Below are 20,163 nucleotides of genomic sequence, written 5' to 3' on the forward strand. Positions count from 1 at the left end.
TAAACCACTTTAATGGAATTAATATTTTGAGCAAATAATGGGGGGTTCGGCTTAATCCTTCGTCTTTCTGCATAGAATCCCCCATAAAAAGCGATTATCCCCACTGTTTGGATCAGCTTAAATGAAAGAATGTTATTCGTTGTTAAACGTTAAAAAATTAAAGGTTAAGCGCATTTGTTGCCATGAGCGAGGGGCTCTGTATACCATACCCCTTAATTTCTTCACCCAGCGAAAAAATGCATTAATTTGATGATTTCAGTGTTTTTATTATTATTTTTTTTTGGTGGCAAAGATGAATAATGTTTTTTTCTTTTTGTTTTAATTTTTAATTGTGATTCGTAAATAGAGTTCATAAATTTTTATTCATTTTTTCTGAGATACAGAAATAAGGGAACACTACGACAGAGACGAATGACATTTACCAGAAAAGAAAATGATGGAAAACCATCAAAACCAGTTGAATGAACATGTTTGTCAAGACTGTTTGTCTATAAAGTCGATAACTTTTGACAATAATCATATTCATACTTTCATTTCTTTTTCTGAGGTCTACCGGACTACATTAAACTGGATAAATCAATCTCTCTGTCCTTCGGACAAATTCGTTTGAGCAAGATACAGCATTTATAAACAAACAAATTACACCCTTACAACAGTGAAGTGAATCAACTTGTATGAAGTGGCAAAACCCATTAATTGATCAAATATCTGTATCGGCTGCAGCCGTTGTTGAAGTAATCGAGTGTCGGTCGCACTCTTTGCTGTAATGTAACTTCACAGGTCCTACTCGAATGCTCTCAATGGAGACTGGATCAAAGTTAGGTGATGAAAATTAGCTTAGTTAGAGATTAACGTCGCACCATTACGTGTCTTGATATTTGAGACAAGTTGTTTGGGTCATGCTTTTGATCGTTCATGGTCTGGAACTGCAGGACAAAAATAAATAATTGGAATTAGTAACTTTTCTATTCAGTCCAGTATATGTTTTTTTAGGAATCAATGCGTTTGTGAATACTCATTGTTTTCTTTGTTCCGTTAAAATTCTGAATAGTTCATTTTATTTTATTTTTTTATTTTTTTTTTTTTTTTTATTTTATTTCTTTTTTCGTTCAATTTGCTTTTTTAATAATTGTATTTGGTTGAATTTTTTTATTTAATTATTTTGTCATTTTATATATTTCAGTTTAAAAACTCATATGATACAATCAACCCTTTTAATAAACTCACATAGATGTATTTTTTTTTTTCTATATAGATACGAATGACATGTCTTCTTTGAAAATCAAAGAAAACTCCCAAGAATATTCAAGAGTACTTATAGAGTACCTCAGATTCAAACTGAAGGGCAAACGTGACATTCAGAAGACTGACACAGGCAATTTTTATATATATAAGGATGAAAACAATCCTCTTCACAGAAGATTTACCCTCTCAGAAATTTCTAGTTTTATTCTTTAATTCATTTATTGAAATAATCTCTGGTTAATTGCAAAGTTAATTGTATGTCTTAATTTTGTCGTATTTTCATGGTTTTATTACTTTTATAACAAACTGAGTTAATGACCACGATATTGACACGAACTAATGAAAAATGAAAGATGTTTTTCTTTCCCATGGCTGTTTTTGCAAATGGATTTCTATCTTGAACACGATTCCCAACGACTTGAGTTAGACTCTTTGTCTATAGCGGTCAAATTAGATGCGGGTATGAGCTATACTATATGATTTCAGAGCTTTTTGAACAATTGTGTTCTATTCATTTTTGTTGTGAAAATTATGAAAAATAAATACTTTTAAAGGAGTAACAATGTTCCTCTGGACTTTTGGCGTTTTTCCCTTCAACATTCGTTTAATTCAAAATAGCTCAAGCAGCGGCGGCCATTTAAATTGTTTAAAAATCCAGGTTTCTTGCTAACAAAATGATTAAATTTGGAATTTGACTCAGAATTAAACATTCTTTACACAGGTGTTTATAAAGTTAAATTTACACTTTCAAATTTAGTCATCATAAAAGACCAAAATATCTATTTGAAACAAAAAATGTCTGCCCTGCCTTATCAAAAGCGACGCCCCTCCGAATTCTACTGGCAAACCTCTTTGACTATATGTAAGAACGTCACACTGGTATCATTTTTTAGGTCATCATTCAAAATTTGCTATTTAAGTGCGAAAAATTCCAAATCAATTTTTAGGAGTTATGATATTTTTTTTGGTGAGGGTGTGGGTGTGGTTGAGGATTCAAGACAATATGTAACCGGTAAAAAACGAATTTTCCCAATGCATGGTGCCATTTAATTATTGTTTTACCGATTCTTTTTTCCAAGATTTTGTTAAATATACTACAATTACACATGTATGTTACGAGGGATATCTTGAGAACAGTATCGGGGGTGTGAAACATAATTAAGTACTTCTCCGTCTAAGAATCGGGCAAAATGTATAGAAGGTTTGGCACATGAATAGAAAAACGCAGAGATTTTATTGCATTAACCAATTAATTATACCCGATAACTACCAGAAGTAACCATCAAAGTGTTAGAAAAAATTGTCTTTTTAAGATATTGATAGGTCGAATTTAGTTGAAATGCACTATGGAAAAATGGCGGGAAAATTTTCCTGCACTCTTTCCCTATATAAACAATCAAAAAATATTTACGTCAAAGATGCTTCAAGATAAATTTAAACAGCTTTTTGGTTGTTTTCTAGATGTACTGAATATATTTTAGGCAAAATGACTAATTTGGGGGAAATGATGTGCCACCCATTGCCTGATTCTTACACAGAATGGTACTTAAAACGTGCCTTTCTTAAAATATGAATTTGCCCTAATTATCTGAAGTACTTAATTTGATTTGGTCTGAACCACACGCAAGTCACTCGCAGCGATTTTTGTGTGTGAATTTTCTCGTGCATTTCGTGAAATTTCGACTAATTGGCTGCATTCGTGGCAATCTATAATGACGGTGAAAGGGTAAGATGGGGAAAGTTCTAGTATTTACGCCGAGATCAACACTCCTTTGTATTAAGGCTAAAAACCACTAATTCCACTTTCCATAGGCTTCTATGCTAATTTCACAATATTCAATGGCTTCTCTGGACTTTACCTTAACTTTAACCTGCAGAGGACTATATATCAGCATGATTCTACATATGTCAGCTCACAATCCTCAGAATGGCATGTGGGGTTAGCAGACTTGCAGTGCAGTACTGGTCACCGGAAGTGAAGTGTCTATAAATAGCATGGGAAATCCCAGTGTTTTCACAAGATAGGGGTATATTTGGAAATCATTATGGAGATTAGGCTTCACATCACAAGAAGCAAAATGCACCTATAAAATGTACAGAAATGTTTTTCCTTTCAGAAACTGTTTAAATTTTTTAAATAAGATGAGAACTTTTTTCACAGCACTATGAGGAACAGGGGTAATTTCTGTGTAGGACTATTTTTGCGTACGTTCCAAATGCTCATTGGTTGATTGGTGGTCTGTAACCTGTACTATATTTGTTACCGATTTGTTAATTTAGACTAAGTGTCAGTCTCTGTAGAATCAGTCAGTGGGTTTAACATAGTGTAAAATATCTCACCATTTTAAAAGTGTAATTTGACTATTTGAACCATTAGAAAATCTGGTAAATACAAGATTTTCCGCATTTTTCAACAAACGGTCGGCATTCCAATGGGAACAAATTGTGCTCCTCTACTTGCTGATCTATTCCTTCTCTCTTATGAGGCTGACTTTATAGCTGATCTGATCCGAAAGAAAGAATATCGTTTAGCTAGATCCTTTAATCTCAGTTTCCGCTATATAGATGACATACCATCTTTAAACAATCCTAATTTCGGGGATTTCATACATCGCATCTACCCCAAAGAACTTGAGATAAAGGATACTACACACACTGTGGGGTCAGCCTCATATCTTGACTTACACTTACAGATCAATGGTAACTATTGACCAAACTTTACGACAAACGTGATGACTTTTCATTCAGAATTGTCAACTTTTCTGTGGCAACATCCCTTCAGCACCTGCGTATGGAGTTTTCATATATCACAGCTCATACGTTATGCCAGAGCTTACCGAAACTACGTAGACTTTTTGTATCGCGCTATAATTCTAACAAATTGGCTTCTTGAACAGGGTTGTGTTGCTACAAGATTGAAGTAATCACTACAGAAGTTTTATGGTTGTCATCATGAACTCATGGATCGCTACGGTGTATCTATCTGCGCCATGAAAACTGATTTGTTCAACGTGTCATAGTTTTTCTTTCCTCTTTCGTCTACCCTGGACTTGACTTTTTATAAGCAACTCGGCGGGTGTTTGTAGAAAAGCAGAGGACGCTTACCCTACCGGCGCACCTGGTCCATGCGCCCAGTTTTTAGTGAAATCCGAGTTGCTCATTTGCTTTTGTTGCATTGTATGTGTGATTTTAGTTACTTTATATTCTTTGTTGTGTGTGTCTGGTATTTTCCATGTCTGGTTCTTTTCCCTAGATTACATTCTTTTGATTACCTTGGTTCCCTTGATTACTCTTTCCATATCACTTTGGTAAATTGAATTTTAATTGCATTGGAATGCAGTGAAAATGAACATTTCAAAATATCACTTCTATTGAAAAATTTCCGAACAAATCCAGTAATGCAGAAATCAAATTGTGGTCTTTTCAAACAAAGAAATCATCCTTGAGTGAAATAATATTATCAGATCGATGTGTTTTTGGTATGGATGTTTCTGGTTTTTCACAGTTTGCCTGATTCTTACACATATATACTGTCTTACACCGCCTCAACAAGTAAACTTGTCTCTGCTGTTGACTTGTTTGTGTTTGTGTTTTTTTTCGACATTTTTGGCAGACGAAAAATATCGATTTCAACTTTTTATCTGCATAGCTAATCGTAAGTTTCCATGTATACGTAACTGCGATTAGTTTTTTTGAAACACGCGTAGTCTTAATTTACATTACCGTAAATGTTCTTGTGAAACGGTCAGCTGGGTGGTGACTGCATGCAGTCAAATGTGTCCTTATTGCTTGTGTTGGGTTGTATAAACCTTTAGTGTGTTCATAGTAACAAAAAAATCAAGTATAGCAAGTTAAGCTTCGTCAATTTTAAGTACCTTTCTGTGTAAGAATCAGGCACTGGGTGGCACATCATTGATCTCAATCTGGTCTTTTGTATATTCAATACATCTAGATAATTTAAAGTCATTCTAAAGCATCCGAGGCATAGATACTTTTTTACAGATTATATAGGAAAAATGTGCGGGGAAATTACCCTGCCATTTTTCCATATATATTACATTTCAGCTAAATTTGATCTATCAATATCTAAAAAAGGCAAAGTTTACAAACACTTTGAAAGTTATTTCTCGAGGGTATGAGGTATAAATACTAGTATGCTGCAGTAAAATCTGCTTTTTTTCTCATGTGCCACACCTTATATACATTTGTCTGATTCTTAGACAGAGAAGTACATAAACGCAACGAATTATATCTCCCGCCATTACCTTAAGCGTTTTTTTTTTACAATAAATATTATAATTTAAAAAAAATCGAAGACTGAAGTCTTCAAAGTCGCTAATGGTCAAATATTCAGGGTCACCGATTTTGGCTTACTTTCAACATCCGAAATGGTACGAATGCGATATGCTCTAAAATCGGGCGACTTCCGCTAAAATATTGGTTCCCTTGATATGATTGCGTACTCTTTCGTAACCGTGATGACCCGAATGTTTTCAATCACCCGGAACAAGATTAAACAACTTGCAAAGGCTATGCATAGATATCGGGTTCTGATGACCTTAATACAGTCAATTGTCACGAACGCCTGAAGAAAGAAAGAAAAACACGCACAGACATGTGTATGATATGTTTTAAAAGAGGTACGTTACTGACCAGTGAATCAGCTTAGGAACCACATTTTGCAACTGGCAATAAATAGTCATAAATATTGGGGCGTGCTAATGTATATGACATATATAGTCTTATAACGAGCCCCAGTGCCTGAATTGGAAACTGACTAATGTTCAAAGCTAACCGATCATTTCAAGTAAAATTCCCATTCTCATACAGGCAAGAAACACACGTAGAACACACGTGTATGATACTAAATTTCCAACTCGTATGAAACTAGAACTATGACGCTATGGCGGTAAACACGGCGAAGATTTGCAGCATTGCGTGGCGTATATTTATGCAAATCATATGCGAATATTAAGTACCGAAATTACGAGTGCAAGACGTTGCTAACAATATTAGCGACTTAAAAAGAGTTGCCCACATCAAGAAATTTTCTTCAATTCTAAAGAAAAAAGGAATAAAATAAATTGAAATTTCCATGAACTGCATAATTTAAATAAGTGCCTTTGGATTTTAAAGGAAAATAATGTCTTTAAACGAAACTAAAAATTTTCCCTCGTCTACGTTAAAAAGCCTTTTGAAAATGTCCGAAGAAAAGGAAAATATTTTGTGCTGCCTTTAGCTTCTACATTGCGACCTGCGCAAATATGCAGCCCGAATTTGTCATATATCCACGTGGAAATCGAGCTACATATTTGATAGTGGAAACAAGCCCCTGCGAACAAACACCTGTCTATTCAGCTGGGGGATGACGTCACATGTGGGTTTGATTAAGACTTAAAAGTATATGTCTGTAAGAATGAGGCAGAATAGGAAAAATCTGAACCATGTATCATGTCAAAAACTGATAAGACAATATAATTTCACTCATGGGAGTTTGTTTGAAATTACAAGTATCACTGGAGATGTCTAGAAATTTCATTAGAATGTAGGAAAATTTTGGTCAATGACAGAGTACGTTATCTGCCCCTGGAATGTTTAGTTATGTACATTTGAATGAAATTATAATTCATTTTACCACGATGATATGGGAAATCTTGTCTTAATTTCTCGATCCTGATGATCCCAGTAGTCAAGTTGCAATGTCAAAGTTTCAGCTGCTACCTGATATCCACAGAAAATGACAATTAATTAGTTGTATTTAATATACATGTACCTGGGACATCTGATTATTAACTTGAAGTGCGATTTAAGGGTGGGTTATCACTCAGATAATTACAGAGAAACATGTAAAAGCAAGACTCAACAAGCTATCTTATTTCTATAATCAAATACATACACCTGTCTCTTTTGAAAATTTAATCTTTAATCAATATAAAAAGATCAATGGGCGAAGTTCGCTAGACCGGATAACTGGTGAATAAATTATTTTAATCTCATTACCCCATTACCTGAAAAAGTTTCAGTCTTTGTGTTTTACATGTATATATATATATATATATATATATATATCGTTTTGTTCTTAATTAGTAACAGCGCACCAAATAGAACGGATCCTGGATTTCATGATATGAACGATATAAACTGAAAGAAACGAGGCAAACAGTTGTTTTGGGGGTATAGTTCGTGAAAAAATCAAGATTTCATGCAAACTCCACCTCCCCAATTTTAGGGGGCGTACGCCTTGTCTGTCCTCTATATGAATCCGCGCCTGTCAAATTCAGTCGTAGCCATTATTGAATCTTTTTTTTTTCGACAGATGTCCCGAAGAGTAATCTCCCTTGTCGCATTTCCAACACCACCACTCAGCCATACTTAAAAAAAAGAGCAGCCCGAATTTTATTTGTATTTGCAATTCCCAATTTTATTTTTTTTAATTTTTTTGGGGGGGTTGGGGGTATTTGGACATGGGCATTTTCCAAAAATGAGGCCTTTTGCGCCAGTTTACTTTTCGACTTTCATAGTTAAATGAATACAGGTAACTTTATATTTGATATTGTTTTTGTGCTATATTAAATGCGCGGTGTGGTTATTGTATGTTATTCACCATTTAAAAAAAAAATCTCGTTATAACTGGTTGTTCATCTCTTTGGCAAGTAGGCCCGTGCAGGTCCGGGTGTCAAAAGAATAGGCCTGCAGCAGCGCTAAGCTTGTCGTAAAAGGCGACTAAATAGTGCACAGGAACCTAGCCGGAGGCTAGGCGCTCTGCCCACAGAGCAACTGGGATGTGTGTCCAGGTGATGGAATGGGGTACCCCTGACGTGTTACATGCTGGGGTTGTCAGGCTATAATACGGAAAACCTGACCGCAAACCATAGTGGTGCACCGTGTTGGGAAAGATGTCACGTTCGTCGCACGTTAAAGAACCCTGCTGCTGTGGTATTCGATAGGAGTAGGAACCTTTGCGCTCCGCCACAGAAGGTTAAATGTCCGACCTTGCCCAATCCCCTTTTTCTAGTGGCAATCAAAGTTTGTCGACCATATAGTCCTTGTGTCCCATCCTTTTTTTTTTAAATTTCATGTTCATTTTATCATCCATTTCATGTTCATTGTCTGAATATAGCTGAAATATTACTGCTCGGACGTTAAACCCCAACAAACAAACAAACAAACTCTTTGGCAAGTATAATCATAAAAATATAAGAAATATAAGACTTTTATTTTAGTATAAAAATGTAAGAACAGACCCTCCTCTTTTTTCCTGGCTTGGGGCCGGCAGCTTTCCCTGGCGGAGTTAATGTTAAAAAAGTTATTTTGATATATCATGGAGATATCTTTAATCTCCTTATCTTTTATTTATTCATTTCTAACTCATTTTCTTTATTTTATGATCGTTTTATTTTAATTTTTTTTACCTCATTGATATTTTATTTCCTTATTTGTATTTGGCGCAAAATGTAGTCTTTTTACACTGTATTTTAAGTCATCAGTTAATAAATTTTGGTTATTCACTTTCCGATTGATTGTCCTGTTATAGTCGGGCTCTATATTGGATGGAGGCAGCGATAATCATAAGCAGCAGTCCATTTAAAATTCTGATAGTGCTAATGATAGAAATGATTCATGGTATAGAAAAACCCACCGAACAAACGATGCATTTTTGTTATACGCATATGTTATATTTTAACGTCACAATAGTCCTTACTGTATTTAAAAACTGTATTTTTTTACGAAAACCATAAACACGGAATTTTTTTTGTTAAAAAGAAAATGAAATACTAAGTTATGTGTTATAACAGCAAATAATGCACTTATTCTATCCATATGACGTTTTTTGATATGTGGTGGTCGACTGGTATATAGGACGTCTTATATATGTAAATATATATAATACCAATCATTTTGACATGTTGATGTAAAAACTGTTTTTAAGCGTGTTACAACTACATGTTTAAATTTATCTAAATATTGTCTAAAAATAGATTTTGAGTTACTTCCCTTTGTAATACACCCATTGATTTAGTGTTTGAATTTGAACTTCCTCGTTAACAACTCGGGATTTTCGAAGCTGTACATTTTCAGGTATACATGTAGATAGATTCTTGTTTGATTTTCTAATGCGAGTAGTTTATTTTATTGTTTATAGAACTGTTTATTCACCAATTAAGGGCCCATAAAGGGCATGATTACAATACATTTTTTTTTACATACAACAGTTTTGATTGAACATATATAATAACATATAATATCAACAGTTAATTTACAAACTAAATAATTGTCACGTTTTTGTTTTAGCTTTTACTTGCATTATGAGTAATACATCATAGTAATCAACACATAGTGTTTAGTTATCATACTGGCACACCTCAGTTTCATTTACAAAATGATATAATGGATTATAATAATGGAGATTATAATTATGATCATCTAATTATTATATGAATAAAGAATGTAAATGCATATTCACTTAAGGGCATATCTATTTGCAATAGTGATAATAATGCATTAAAAAAAGAAAGAAAGAAAAGAAAAAATAAATAAGTGCAGTGGACATAATACTCACTAGAAGCTTCCTTGTGCCCAGTGCAGAGAAGCAAGTCTTTTGAGTTGCTTCAAGACAAAGGACACCAAGGGATGGTGCTCTAGGCTTCAAGTATGAAAATTAAGGATCAAATTTGCATATACTGGGCTTTTAATTACCCAAAATTCTTACATTACATATTACAATATAGGCAGAAAAAGATATGGGAAGATATTAATGATAGATAAAAAAAGTAATAATTATAATAATAAATAACATATACAAAAAGAAAAAAGAAAAATTATAATTTAAACACCACTTGATATAACAAGATCACTTAAACCAGATAAAATAATAGAGTTTTCACAATTTAAGATCCATATCAATTTGTTTTCATCACTGAGGTTAATAAAATGTGGACATGTAGATATTATTAACTTATATAGTATATCTCTCTCTTTTTTATTTGATGAGCATGGAAAAAGAAAATGTACTTCATCATCTACCTCTCCTGAGGCGCACCTGCGACATAATCTATTTTGTCTAGGAATACCATGATTGTGCCCTGTTTCTATCTCTAGTCTATGAGATGAGATGCGCAGCTTTGTAATATTTCTCCTTTGCTCAAAATTTACTTGAGATAAGTATTTCTCTAGCCCAAAATTGTTTTTAATTTTAGCATATACATTAAGTTTGCCTTCTTTGTTCTTTCTCAAATTTCTTACCCATGTCTCTCTATAGTGCTGAGAAAGGATCAGTTTAGAGATTCGTTCAAATGAGAATTGAGTCATGTTTGCTAGACTATCTTTTATATCCTGAACAATGTTCATGATGTATTTTATTGATCCATACCATGAGGGTTTATTTTGTCTAAACAAATTTTTAGATTCTGCATAGGCCTGTTGAAGCAATGGAAAGTCCGACTGTAACTTTTCTAGTCTATACCAATATTTTATCATCAATTTGATAATATCAAAGTGAAGTGGAAAGCAACCTAGTTCTGACAATACTGCTAAATTTGTTGACCTTTTATGAACACCCAAAATGAATTTTGAAAATTTTACATGAAGTTTTTCACATATAAGTCTTTGGTATATATCATCGAGTGATAAAACTTCCTTTTTAAGTCTAGTTTTGTATGGGTTAAAATATCCCCATATTTCAGCACCATATAGAAGAATTGGTTTGATGGTATGATCAAAAACTTTAATAGAAGCTTTTATGGAAGGATTTAAAGATAAAAAATCATTTCTAAGCTTGTGATATGCTTTCAATCCCTTTTGATATAACTCATTCTGAGCAAAGGAGAAAGTGCCTGAGCAACTAAATGTAATGCCAAGGTACTTATACTTGGACACACACTCTATCTGTGAATTATTAAATAAAAATTATGTTTGATGAGTCTGCCTGCTTTGTTGAAAGTCAAAATCTTTGTCTTTGAGGTATTAATATTTAAGCACCAATCTTTACAGTATAAGTGTAGCATATCTAATTTAGCATGTAAGCCTGCTACTGAAGATGACAATAATACTATGTACTAAACAGTGGAGTGGGCTTGAGTTCATATACAGTGCATATTAATGCATTTAACATGCACATTATGCCCTAGAAGACCGCATAATGGGGTACTTTAATTTCATTTTAACAAAAGTTTTATTTTATGTGATTATGAATATAATAAGCTATCATTATATAAAATGAAAAATAGAAGAGTAAGCGTCTGCTTCATCGTCAAGTGAGTCGTTCGGTGGTCTTCGCGAGTGCTTTTTGAAAAAGGGAGATAATTGATGTTGGCAAAGATTTGTTCAATCATGAAGACCAGAAATTAAATTACAAAAATTTAAATACCTTACACATTGAAACATGAAAAATATGATATTGTATTGCAAGGTTATTTTTATGTGTTTTTCCATTGTTCTTTCTTTAGATTTGAAAAATCTTATCTTTAAGAATTAGACCGTTTTACATGGTAACTTAATGAACATGTCAACTTCGGTAACACACATATATTATACAAGCACCATGTAATATGTTAAATCCCGAACACTGTAGTGATTAGCATATTTGTAGTGTTGCATAGTATTTTCACGTGTAATTTTCTGATTGTCGATTGCTTTTTCGCAAGCATATGTTTACAACCGAACTGAAGGCTTTATTCACGTGAAAATCTGATGTTTTAATTCGTATGTTATTATTATTATTATGTATTTTTATCGATTTGGTCTTTATTTCTCTATATCGTATATTTAGATTAGAATATAACTGTTTTTGTATATTCATTGTAAGTGTTTGTTTAACCCTATATCACACCTCTAGACCTATCTCGCATACCCTTTATTACACCTCTAGACCTATCTCGCATACCCTTTATTACACCTCTAGACCTATCTCGCATACCCTATATTACACCTCAAGACCTATATCGCATACCCTATATTACACCTTCAGACCTATATCGCATACCCTATATTACACCCTAGACCTATATCGCATACCCTATATCACACCCGGTGGCCCTTGGGTTAATATAGGAGTCATGGGTTGATACAGCATGTGATACAGATTTTGACATGTAATATTCTATTCAATATATATGCATACCCTATATCACACCTCTAGACCTATATCGCATACCCTATATTACACCTCTAGACCTATATCGCATACCCTGTATCACACTTCTAGACCTATATCGCATACCCTATATCACACCTCCAGACCTATATCGCATACCCTATATTACACCTCTAGACCTACATCACATACCTTATATCACACCCCTTCACAGACCATACTTGAAGTCTGGTTATAGTATATGATATAATGAACATGACATGTTTACATCTGTATCAACCTTCGACCTATATCACAGCGCGGGTCGGTGGCCCTTGGGGAGATATAGGAGTCTCAGGTTGATACAGCATGTGGTACAGATTTTGACATGTAATATTCAGTAATTATCACTCCCTTTTCTATAAAATAAACTACAGGTACATGGTGCAGAAAATGTATTTTTCTATTACTTAAGCCTATGAGATATTTTTCGGAAAAATGAAAAAAGGTGGATATTACGATCAAATCATTGCGGCTAGTACCTGTAAACATTTAGGATCTATTTTTAAATATCCTTGAAATTTTTGTAGATAACACCAAAGTAATTTTCCTTCCTGTTTAGCTTGAAATTTTGGAGTACAATTAAATCAAATTAGTTACGCTATAGCATAAGGAAAAAGCTTTAGAAACCGAACAGTGGCGAAATTCTAAGCGTTGTCAAGGTATAGTGAATAAATATTTCAAATTTAAGTTTGTCGAACAACATAAACTTATACAAGTTGTATTTTTTGCCCCGTACAGATCCGGGTGTTAAAAGAATAGGCCTGCAGCAGCGCTAAGCTTGTCGTAAAAGGCGACTAAATACTGCTCAGAACCTTAGCTGGGGGCTAGGGCGCTCTGCCCACAGAGCAACTGGGATGTGTGCCCCAGGTGGTGGAATGGGGTACCCCTGGTGTGTTACATGCTGGGGTTGTCAGGCTATAATACGGAAAACCTGAGCGCAAACCATAGTGGTGCGCCGTGTTGGGAAAGATGCCACGTTCCTCGCACGTTAAAAAAAACCCTGCTACTGTGGTATTCTCCCGGAGTAGGAACCATATGGCTCCGCCACAGGAGGCTAAATTGCCCGATCCTACCCACCTCTCCCTATTTCCAGTGGCAATCAAAATTTGTCGACCCCATTGTCCTTGTGTCCCATCCTTTTTTTCATTTCATGTTCATTTTATCATCAATTTCATGTTTATCGTCTGAATATAGCTGAAATATTACTGCTCGGACGTTAAACCCCAACAAACAAACAAACAAACAAGTAGTATTTTGATTTTAACAAGTTCAATGTTTTGATTGGTCAATTCAAATTTAAAAAGACCTGCCATTTTTTTTCATAAATGTTGCATTTCGAATACCAAACATTCTTTTATGTCCCTTTTACAGTGTTTTGGGACATGTATTTCCTTATCGTTTTTTTTTTTGCGATTTTATTCCCTCATCAGGAAAAATTGTAGAGAATGTGTATATGCAAATCAGTATATAGGGGGGTTCAGCCCTCACCAATCTAATTAAAATTAAATCTTTAATTATGCTACCCCCCATAAAAGGTGACTTGGCACAATACAGATCGTGTATTTTAATCAGATTGAGCCCTCACATGTTTAACCCCGCCACATATATTATATGCCTGTCTTAAGCCTGGAACCTGTAGTACAGTGGTTGTCGTTGCTTTTTTGTGTTCACTTTTATTTGTTTTACGTTTGTTATATAGATTAGGTAGATTTTCGTCTTTTATGAATAGTTTCACATCATTTATTTTGGGTCTTTTTACAGCTTGCTTTATGGTATGGGTTCTACCCATAATTGAAGACCGTGTTGTAACATGTAAAAGTCTAATTGTTTGTTGCTAGCCATTTGGTTGATGACTATCTCATTGGCGATATAACACATCTATTTTTATGTATACTACATGTTTTATTTAAAACAACTTTTCTTGGTATTACTACTGGTCTTGAACATTCAAAACTAGAAATTTCTATAAAGAAAGTCAGAACTAAACAAATACCAGTCCATATAATGTTTAGAAATTGTCTATTGTAGAGGTAATTCATGGCGTAGAAAAACCCACCGAACAAACGATGCTTTTTTTCTCTGCATATGCTATATTTTAACATAACAGTAGTCCTTTCTGTGTTCAGATTTGTATTTTATCATTTCCCACTTAAATCAACCAAATTAAGAACAGTAACTCTTGCACTCAATTTCATACACAACATTTATCTCGAAAGTGCAACAACCGAATGAAAATAAGACCTCTTAATTGCTTTTATCTGTTTCTGTATTAAAAATAAAGGTGAATTTGGTGGATTTATGACATGCATGAATCCAACTGTCTGATTTTTTTATATAAAGAGTGCTACTTTAAAAAGTCGACAGTTCGACTTTAAAAAGATTCGTATAAATACGCTTTCGTGTGGTACAGATTTGATCTTTTCCGAAAACAATTATACTGAATCTTAATCTATGACAAAAATTAATGTTATGATGTATTGTAACAGAAATGCACGGAGACAGCAGTTAAGAGCACGAATAAGTTGCAGGCAGAAGTATTTGTCATTGTGTAAATTGGGAGGCACCATTCTCCGAAGCTATGACCATCTGATATATAGTAATATTCCGTTTAATTTTTTTCCCTTTTCTATCGCTGTATAAAATATATAATCTTATATTTCATCCACTGATAAACGACATCTGTACTTTATTTTTCTTTAAATTTAAGTGGAAGGCCCGCCGAGCATTTCAAAATTGAAAATTTAACTATCGAGATTGTAGAAATTTAGTATGGCCCAAAAGGGTACAGTTCTGTTACCCTTAAACATTAAACTGTTAAATAGTGTTGTGATGTTTCTTGTTCGTGTGAAAAACAAGTTTTGATGAGGTAACATGCCAATCTCGATCCGACATGTAGGATGAATTCGCTGTTTTAAAGTTTACGCCTATTCCACAATCAGTACTCAACCCTGACTCTTTATGAAAATAAGTACAATACAACAAAAATAACTTCACAGATTTGTAATGAGATGTGCTCGTGCCTTATGAATGTTTTCACATCCTGTATGCCAGAGCCTATTATTTAGCGAAGTGATACGTAGTGAAACAGGAAGTGGTTATTTGCGGAGGAGATAGACAATGAAACTTAAACCAACCTTCTGCCGAAAACAAACATTTCTCCAGGGTAGAACATGCTTTTTATCACAGCGATCAGGGGAGTGAAAATTAAACAGAAAGATGTTTCATGTTGATCCGTGGTTTTATTTTCAGTCTCTCTTCCTGATGTTTTTTTTATTGTGCTTCTTGATACCGGTGGTCGTTTTGACAATAGCCATGAAAAAATAATAATGTGGGGCAGATTTAATCTGTAAGTGGTCCAAGTTTTTAGCTGGAGTGGCATTATCGATGACGACACAAGTTTTAGTAGAACGTGAACCATTTTTCTGTGTGTTTCTGACATGTTCCATCTGTTTAGATACGAAGCTAGCTTACTCTACATTGAATTTTTTTTTTTCATTCGGAACTAATTTGCTCATTTTGCTTATACAAAAGTCATAAATCCTGGAGAGTTCCGCTGGATGTAACTTCCTGTCAGACTGAATCAGGCTTTCAGTGCTTTTAATGTTATATCATTAACGCTAAGATGATTTCGTCCTCTATTAATTTTAATTCTTATATGTTTTCTCCTTTGAAGGTTGGTGCACGATTTGAATAAACTAATAGAACAACGGAAATTAAATACAAATTAAAGATGGATGACCGCGACGAAGACGCCGAACGCAGGGAAAATGATAGGAAGAGAAAAAGCAATTTTTCTGCGACGATTCGAAACATGGCCGAGATGGGTCTCAATGGAGAAATGGCAGACTTGGAGATCATTGTCGAGGGTCAAGCATTCCCTTGCCACCGACTCATTTTATCTGCAGTATCACCCTACTTTCGAGCAATGTTTAATTCAGGTATGATAGAGTCACATAATGGCAAAGTTGAGTTGCCGGATGTGACGAAAGACGTTTTCGAAATCATCAGAACGTTTATTTACACGGGAAATATCGAAATGGATAAGATTAATGAGGAGAACATTTTTGATATTTTGTCTGCATCAGCGTTGTTTGAAATAAATGCTATGCAAGAAGAATGTGAAAAAGTGCTTGGTAACGAAATTAGTAACGATAACTGTTTGACCTTGTTTAAAATGTCGCGAATGTTTGGAGCAAAAACGTTATTCGAGACATGTAGACCATTTATCATGGAAGGATTTAACGGTCTTTGGAAATCGGAGGAGTTCACCACATTACACCAGGAGGATTTAGAAAGTATTGTTCGAGATGACCAACTTGTTCCTGTTGATGAAGAGCAAATATGTGAAGCCCTTCTAGCATGGATTCACAAAGACCCAATAGAAAGACAAAAACACACGGGCCGGTTATTCAAACATGTGCGCTTCATAAATATCAGTCCGGAGTACTTAATTTACGAATTATTTACACAAAAGACACTCACTGAGGATAAAGACTGTAAGCGATATTTGGAGGAAGCGCGCGATTTTCATATGCTTCCAGCTCGACAACACGAATTCTCGTCTGTTAGGTTTCATTTAAGAGACAGTGATGACTACGAAGAAGTGATTTTAGTTCTAACAGAATTCGACATGGAGCGTTCTGGATCATTTTATCAGGACGGAAAATGTCTCTGGGCTTTCAGTTTGCAACAGAGTAGGTGGTTTACACTATCTCCTCTTCCACACAAGGAAAATCCAGGCCTTTTTATGAATATGGTTTCCTACAGGACAGACATATTTATTACGGGCGGTAATGAATCGAAAACGTCGAAAAATCTTCTCAAGTATGACTCGGAGAAAAATGAGTTCAACCTTGTGCAAGATGCAACATTGAAAAAAGGTAGATTTAAACACATGATGATTGCAGTTGGTGAATCCTTGTATGTTATCGGTGGTTTAATCGACAGACAGAGGAAGGATGGTTCGTATCCGCTTATAGGAACAATAGAAGAAATCCAAGTTCACGGGAAAAGATGGCGAGTCGTTGGCGAACTAAAAACACCTGTTCATTCGGCAAGTATAGCTGCCTCTGGTGAAAAAGTTTTCGTTTTTGGCGGAATTTTAGATGACGGTACATTCTTGAACAAAGTTCAAGTCTTCAACGTGCGTTTGCGCGAAACTGAATACGCATGTGACATCAGTAAAAATATAAGTCAACCTTTTAAAGTCCTCCATTTTGGCGGGAGAATTGTTGCATTTACAAGCAAGGGAGAAATGTACGACTTTGACTCAGATAAATTAAGATTCGAACTTATTAAGAAGATACCAGCACAATATTTGCCCATAATGGCAGTATCGCATTACAAGGGCTGTATCATACTTCTTAGTGGTAGAACAGATATGCCCCAGTGCTACAAACAAATGTTTAAAATAGACTTAAGTGTAAACCCAATGAGAATTGAAATAATCACAGCAAAATCGACAAGTAAGCCGAAACCGATTCACGCTTGTCAAAGGGGAAGAGTCAACAAGCAGTTTATGTATCACACGTATTTTCAGTAGCATTCTTGTGAATTTAATTGTGTATGTATGTATATTGTGATTTTATTCCGGTTTTAACAGTACAGTCGAAGTTTTAAACTTCTGTTGTATATTATTTTGTTGTTTTTTAAATTGTACACAAATAAGACGAAATTGATATAATCAGAAATTGTCCATGCCTCCCTCGTTTTTTCTGTTTTTCATCCTCGTCCAAGCGTACTTGTCGGAAATGGACCACACTTGGAATTTAGAGCATATATCAAATATAAATGTACATTGTTGCTTCAATTCATTGGATGCATCTACACCCCTCTCACAAGGTCGATAATATATGTCAAGTATTGCAGTTTGAACGTCAATGGCAGATACATCCGGCTTCAATACTTGACAAGTTTGCGATCGATTATTTCGCTAGACAGTGTAACGGAGTGATCTAAAGGAGGAGTACAGATATATGCATGATATGATATATACATGATGATTTAAGGGAAGCTTTGTCGACTGATTTTATCTTCACGCTGTCGTGCTGTATTTTTATAAGAATATTGTACATAAGCAGAAAGACTTTTTTTAAAGAAATTGTTGGTTTGCTTTGATGTAATTTATTTTTAAAAATAAAATATTTAAAGAAATCGTTTTTTTGCTTGGATATAATTTATTTTTAAAAATAAAATATTTTATCTTAAGAGTTCATTAATATCTTTGATTGGGGTCGACAGGACATGGGAAAATGTCCACCATTTAAGGCATTTACTACAGAATTATACTGCTGCATAGAAACTTGGGTTATATCAATGTCTTACACCACTGTTGTATGGGAAGTGGGGTTATATCCAAGTCAAACACCACTGCCACATGAGAAGTGGGGTTATACCCAAGTCAAACACCACTGCTACATGGGAAGTGGGGTTATATTAATGACTAACACACTGTTACATAGGAAGCGGGGTTATATATAATGCCTTACATGACTGCTACATGAGAAACGGGTTATTTTAATGACTAAAACTACTGCTTCATTGGAAGCGATGTTATATCAATGTATTGCATCACTGTTACATGAGAAGCGGGGTTATACCAATGTCCTGCACTGCTGCAACATGGGAAGTGAGGTTATATCATTGACTAACACCACTGTTACATGGGAAGTGGGGTTATATCAATGTCCTGCACCGCTGCTACATGGGAAGTGGGGTTATATCATTGATTAACACCACTGTTACATGGGAAGTGGGGTTATATCAATGTCCTGCGCCGCTGCTACATGGGAAGTGGGGTTATATCATTGACTGACACCACTGTTACATGGGAAGTGGGGTTATATCAATGTCCTGCACTGCTGCAACATGGGAAGTGAGGTTATATCATTGATTAACACCACTGTTACATGGGAAGTGGGGTTATATCAATGTCCTGCACTGCTGCAACATGGGAAGTGAGGTTATATCATTGATTAACACCACTGTTGCATGGGAAGTGAGATTATATCATTGATTAACACCACTGTTACATGGGAAGTGGGGTTATATCAATGTCCTGCACCGCTGCTACATGGGAAGTGGGGTTATATCATTGACTAACAGCACTGTTCAGTAGGAAGTGGGGTTACATCATTGACCTACACCACTGTTACATGAGAAGTGGGGTTTTATCAATGTCTTACACCACTGCTACATGGGAAGTGTGGTTATTTTAATGACTTACACCGGTGCTACATGGGAATGGGGTAATATCAATGATGTCTTACGTCACTGCTTCATTGGAAGTGGTGTTATTTTTATATCTTCCACCACTGCTATTTGATCAGTTTTGCACTACTGCTGCATGGGACTTTAGGTTATTATAATGTCTTACACCACTGATACATAGAAAGTGGGATTATTTCAATGTTCTATACCACTGTCATATGGGACGTAGCAGTATATGATTAGAATGTTTTACAACATTGCTACATTAGAAGTTTGGTTAATATATTGTTTTACACCACTGCTACATGAAAAGTGGAGTTATAGTATTGTCTAACGCCACAGCTACATGTGAAGTGGGATTATATTAATGTCCGACACCACTGCTACATGGGAAGTGTTTGTATTAGTGTCTTACACCACTGCTACATGAAAAGTGGAGTTATAGTATTGTCTAACGCCACAGCTACATGTGAAGTGGGATTATATTAATGTCTTACACCACTGCTACATGGGAAGTGTTTGTATTAGTGTCTTACACCACTGCTACATGAAAAGTGGAGTTATAGTATTGTCTA

At 35.0% G+C, this 20,163-nt stretch overlaps 1 protein-coding gene across 2 annotated transcripts; it reads left to right on the plus strand.

Annotated features, from left to right (window-relative positions):
- Positions 1-9,228: 9,228 nt before the first annotated feature.
- LOC148612607 (kelch-like protein 24) lies at positions 9,229-18,532 on the plus strand. Of its 2 annotated transcripts, none has more exons than XM_088594219.1 (2): positions 9,229-9,324; positions 16,053-18,532. In XM_088594219.1, exon 2 carries the CDS (start codon positions 16,110-16,112, stop codon positions 17,919-17,921), a length of 1,812 nt encoding a protein of 603 aa, XP_088450345.1. In that variant the 5' UTR covers positions 9,229-9,324; positions 16,053-16,109; the 3' UTR covers positions 17,922-18,532. The 2 variants fall into 2 exon arrangements, with proteins under 2 accessions (XP_088450345.1, XP_088450346.1); XM_088594220.1 differs by lacking the exon at positions 9,229-9,324 and adding an exon at positions 12,895-13,038.
- The last annotated feature ends 1,631 nt before the right edge of the window (positions 18,533-20,163 follow it).

This window comes from Perna viridis, chromosome 7 (genome assembly GCF_037379345.1).
Source record: "Perna viridis isolate PV_CMFRI_1.1 ecotype Kerala chromosome 7, ASM3737934v1, whole genome shotgun sequence".
NCBI lineage: Eukaryota > Metazoa > Mollusca > Bivalvia > Mytilida > Mytilidae > Perna > Perna viridis.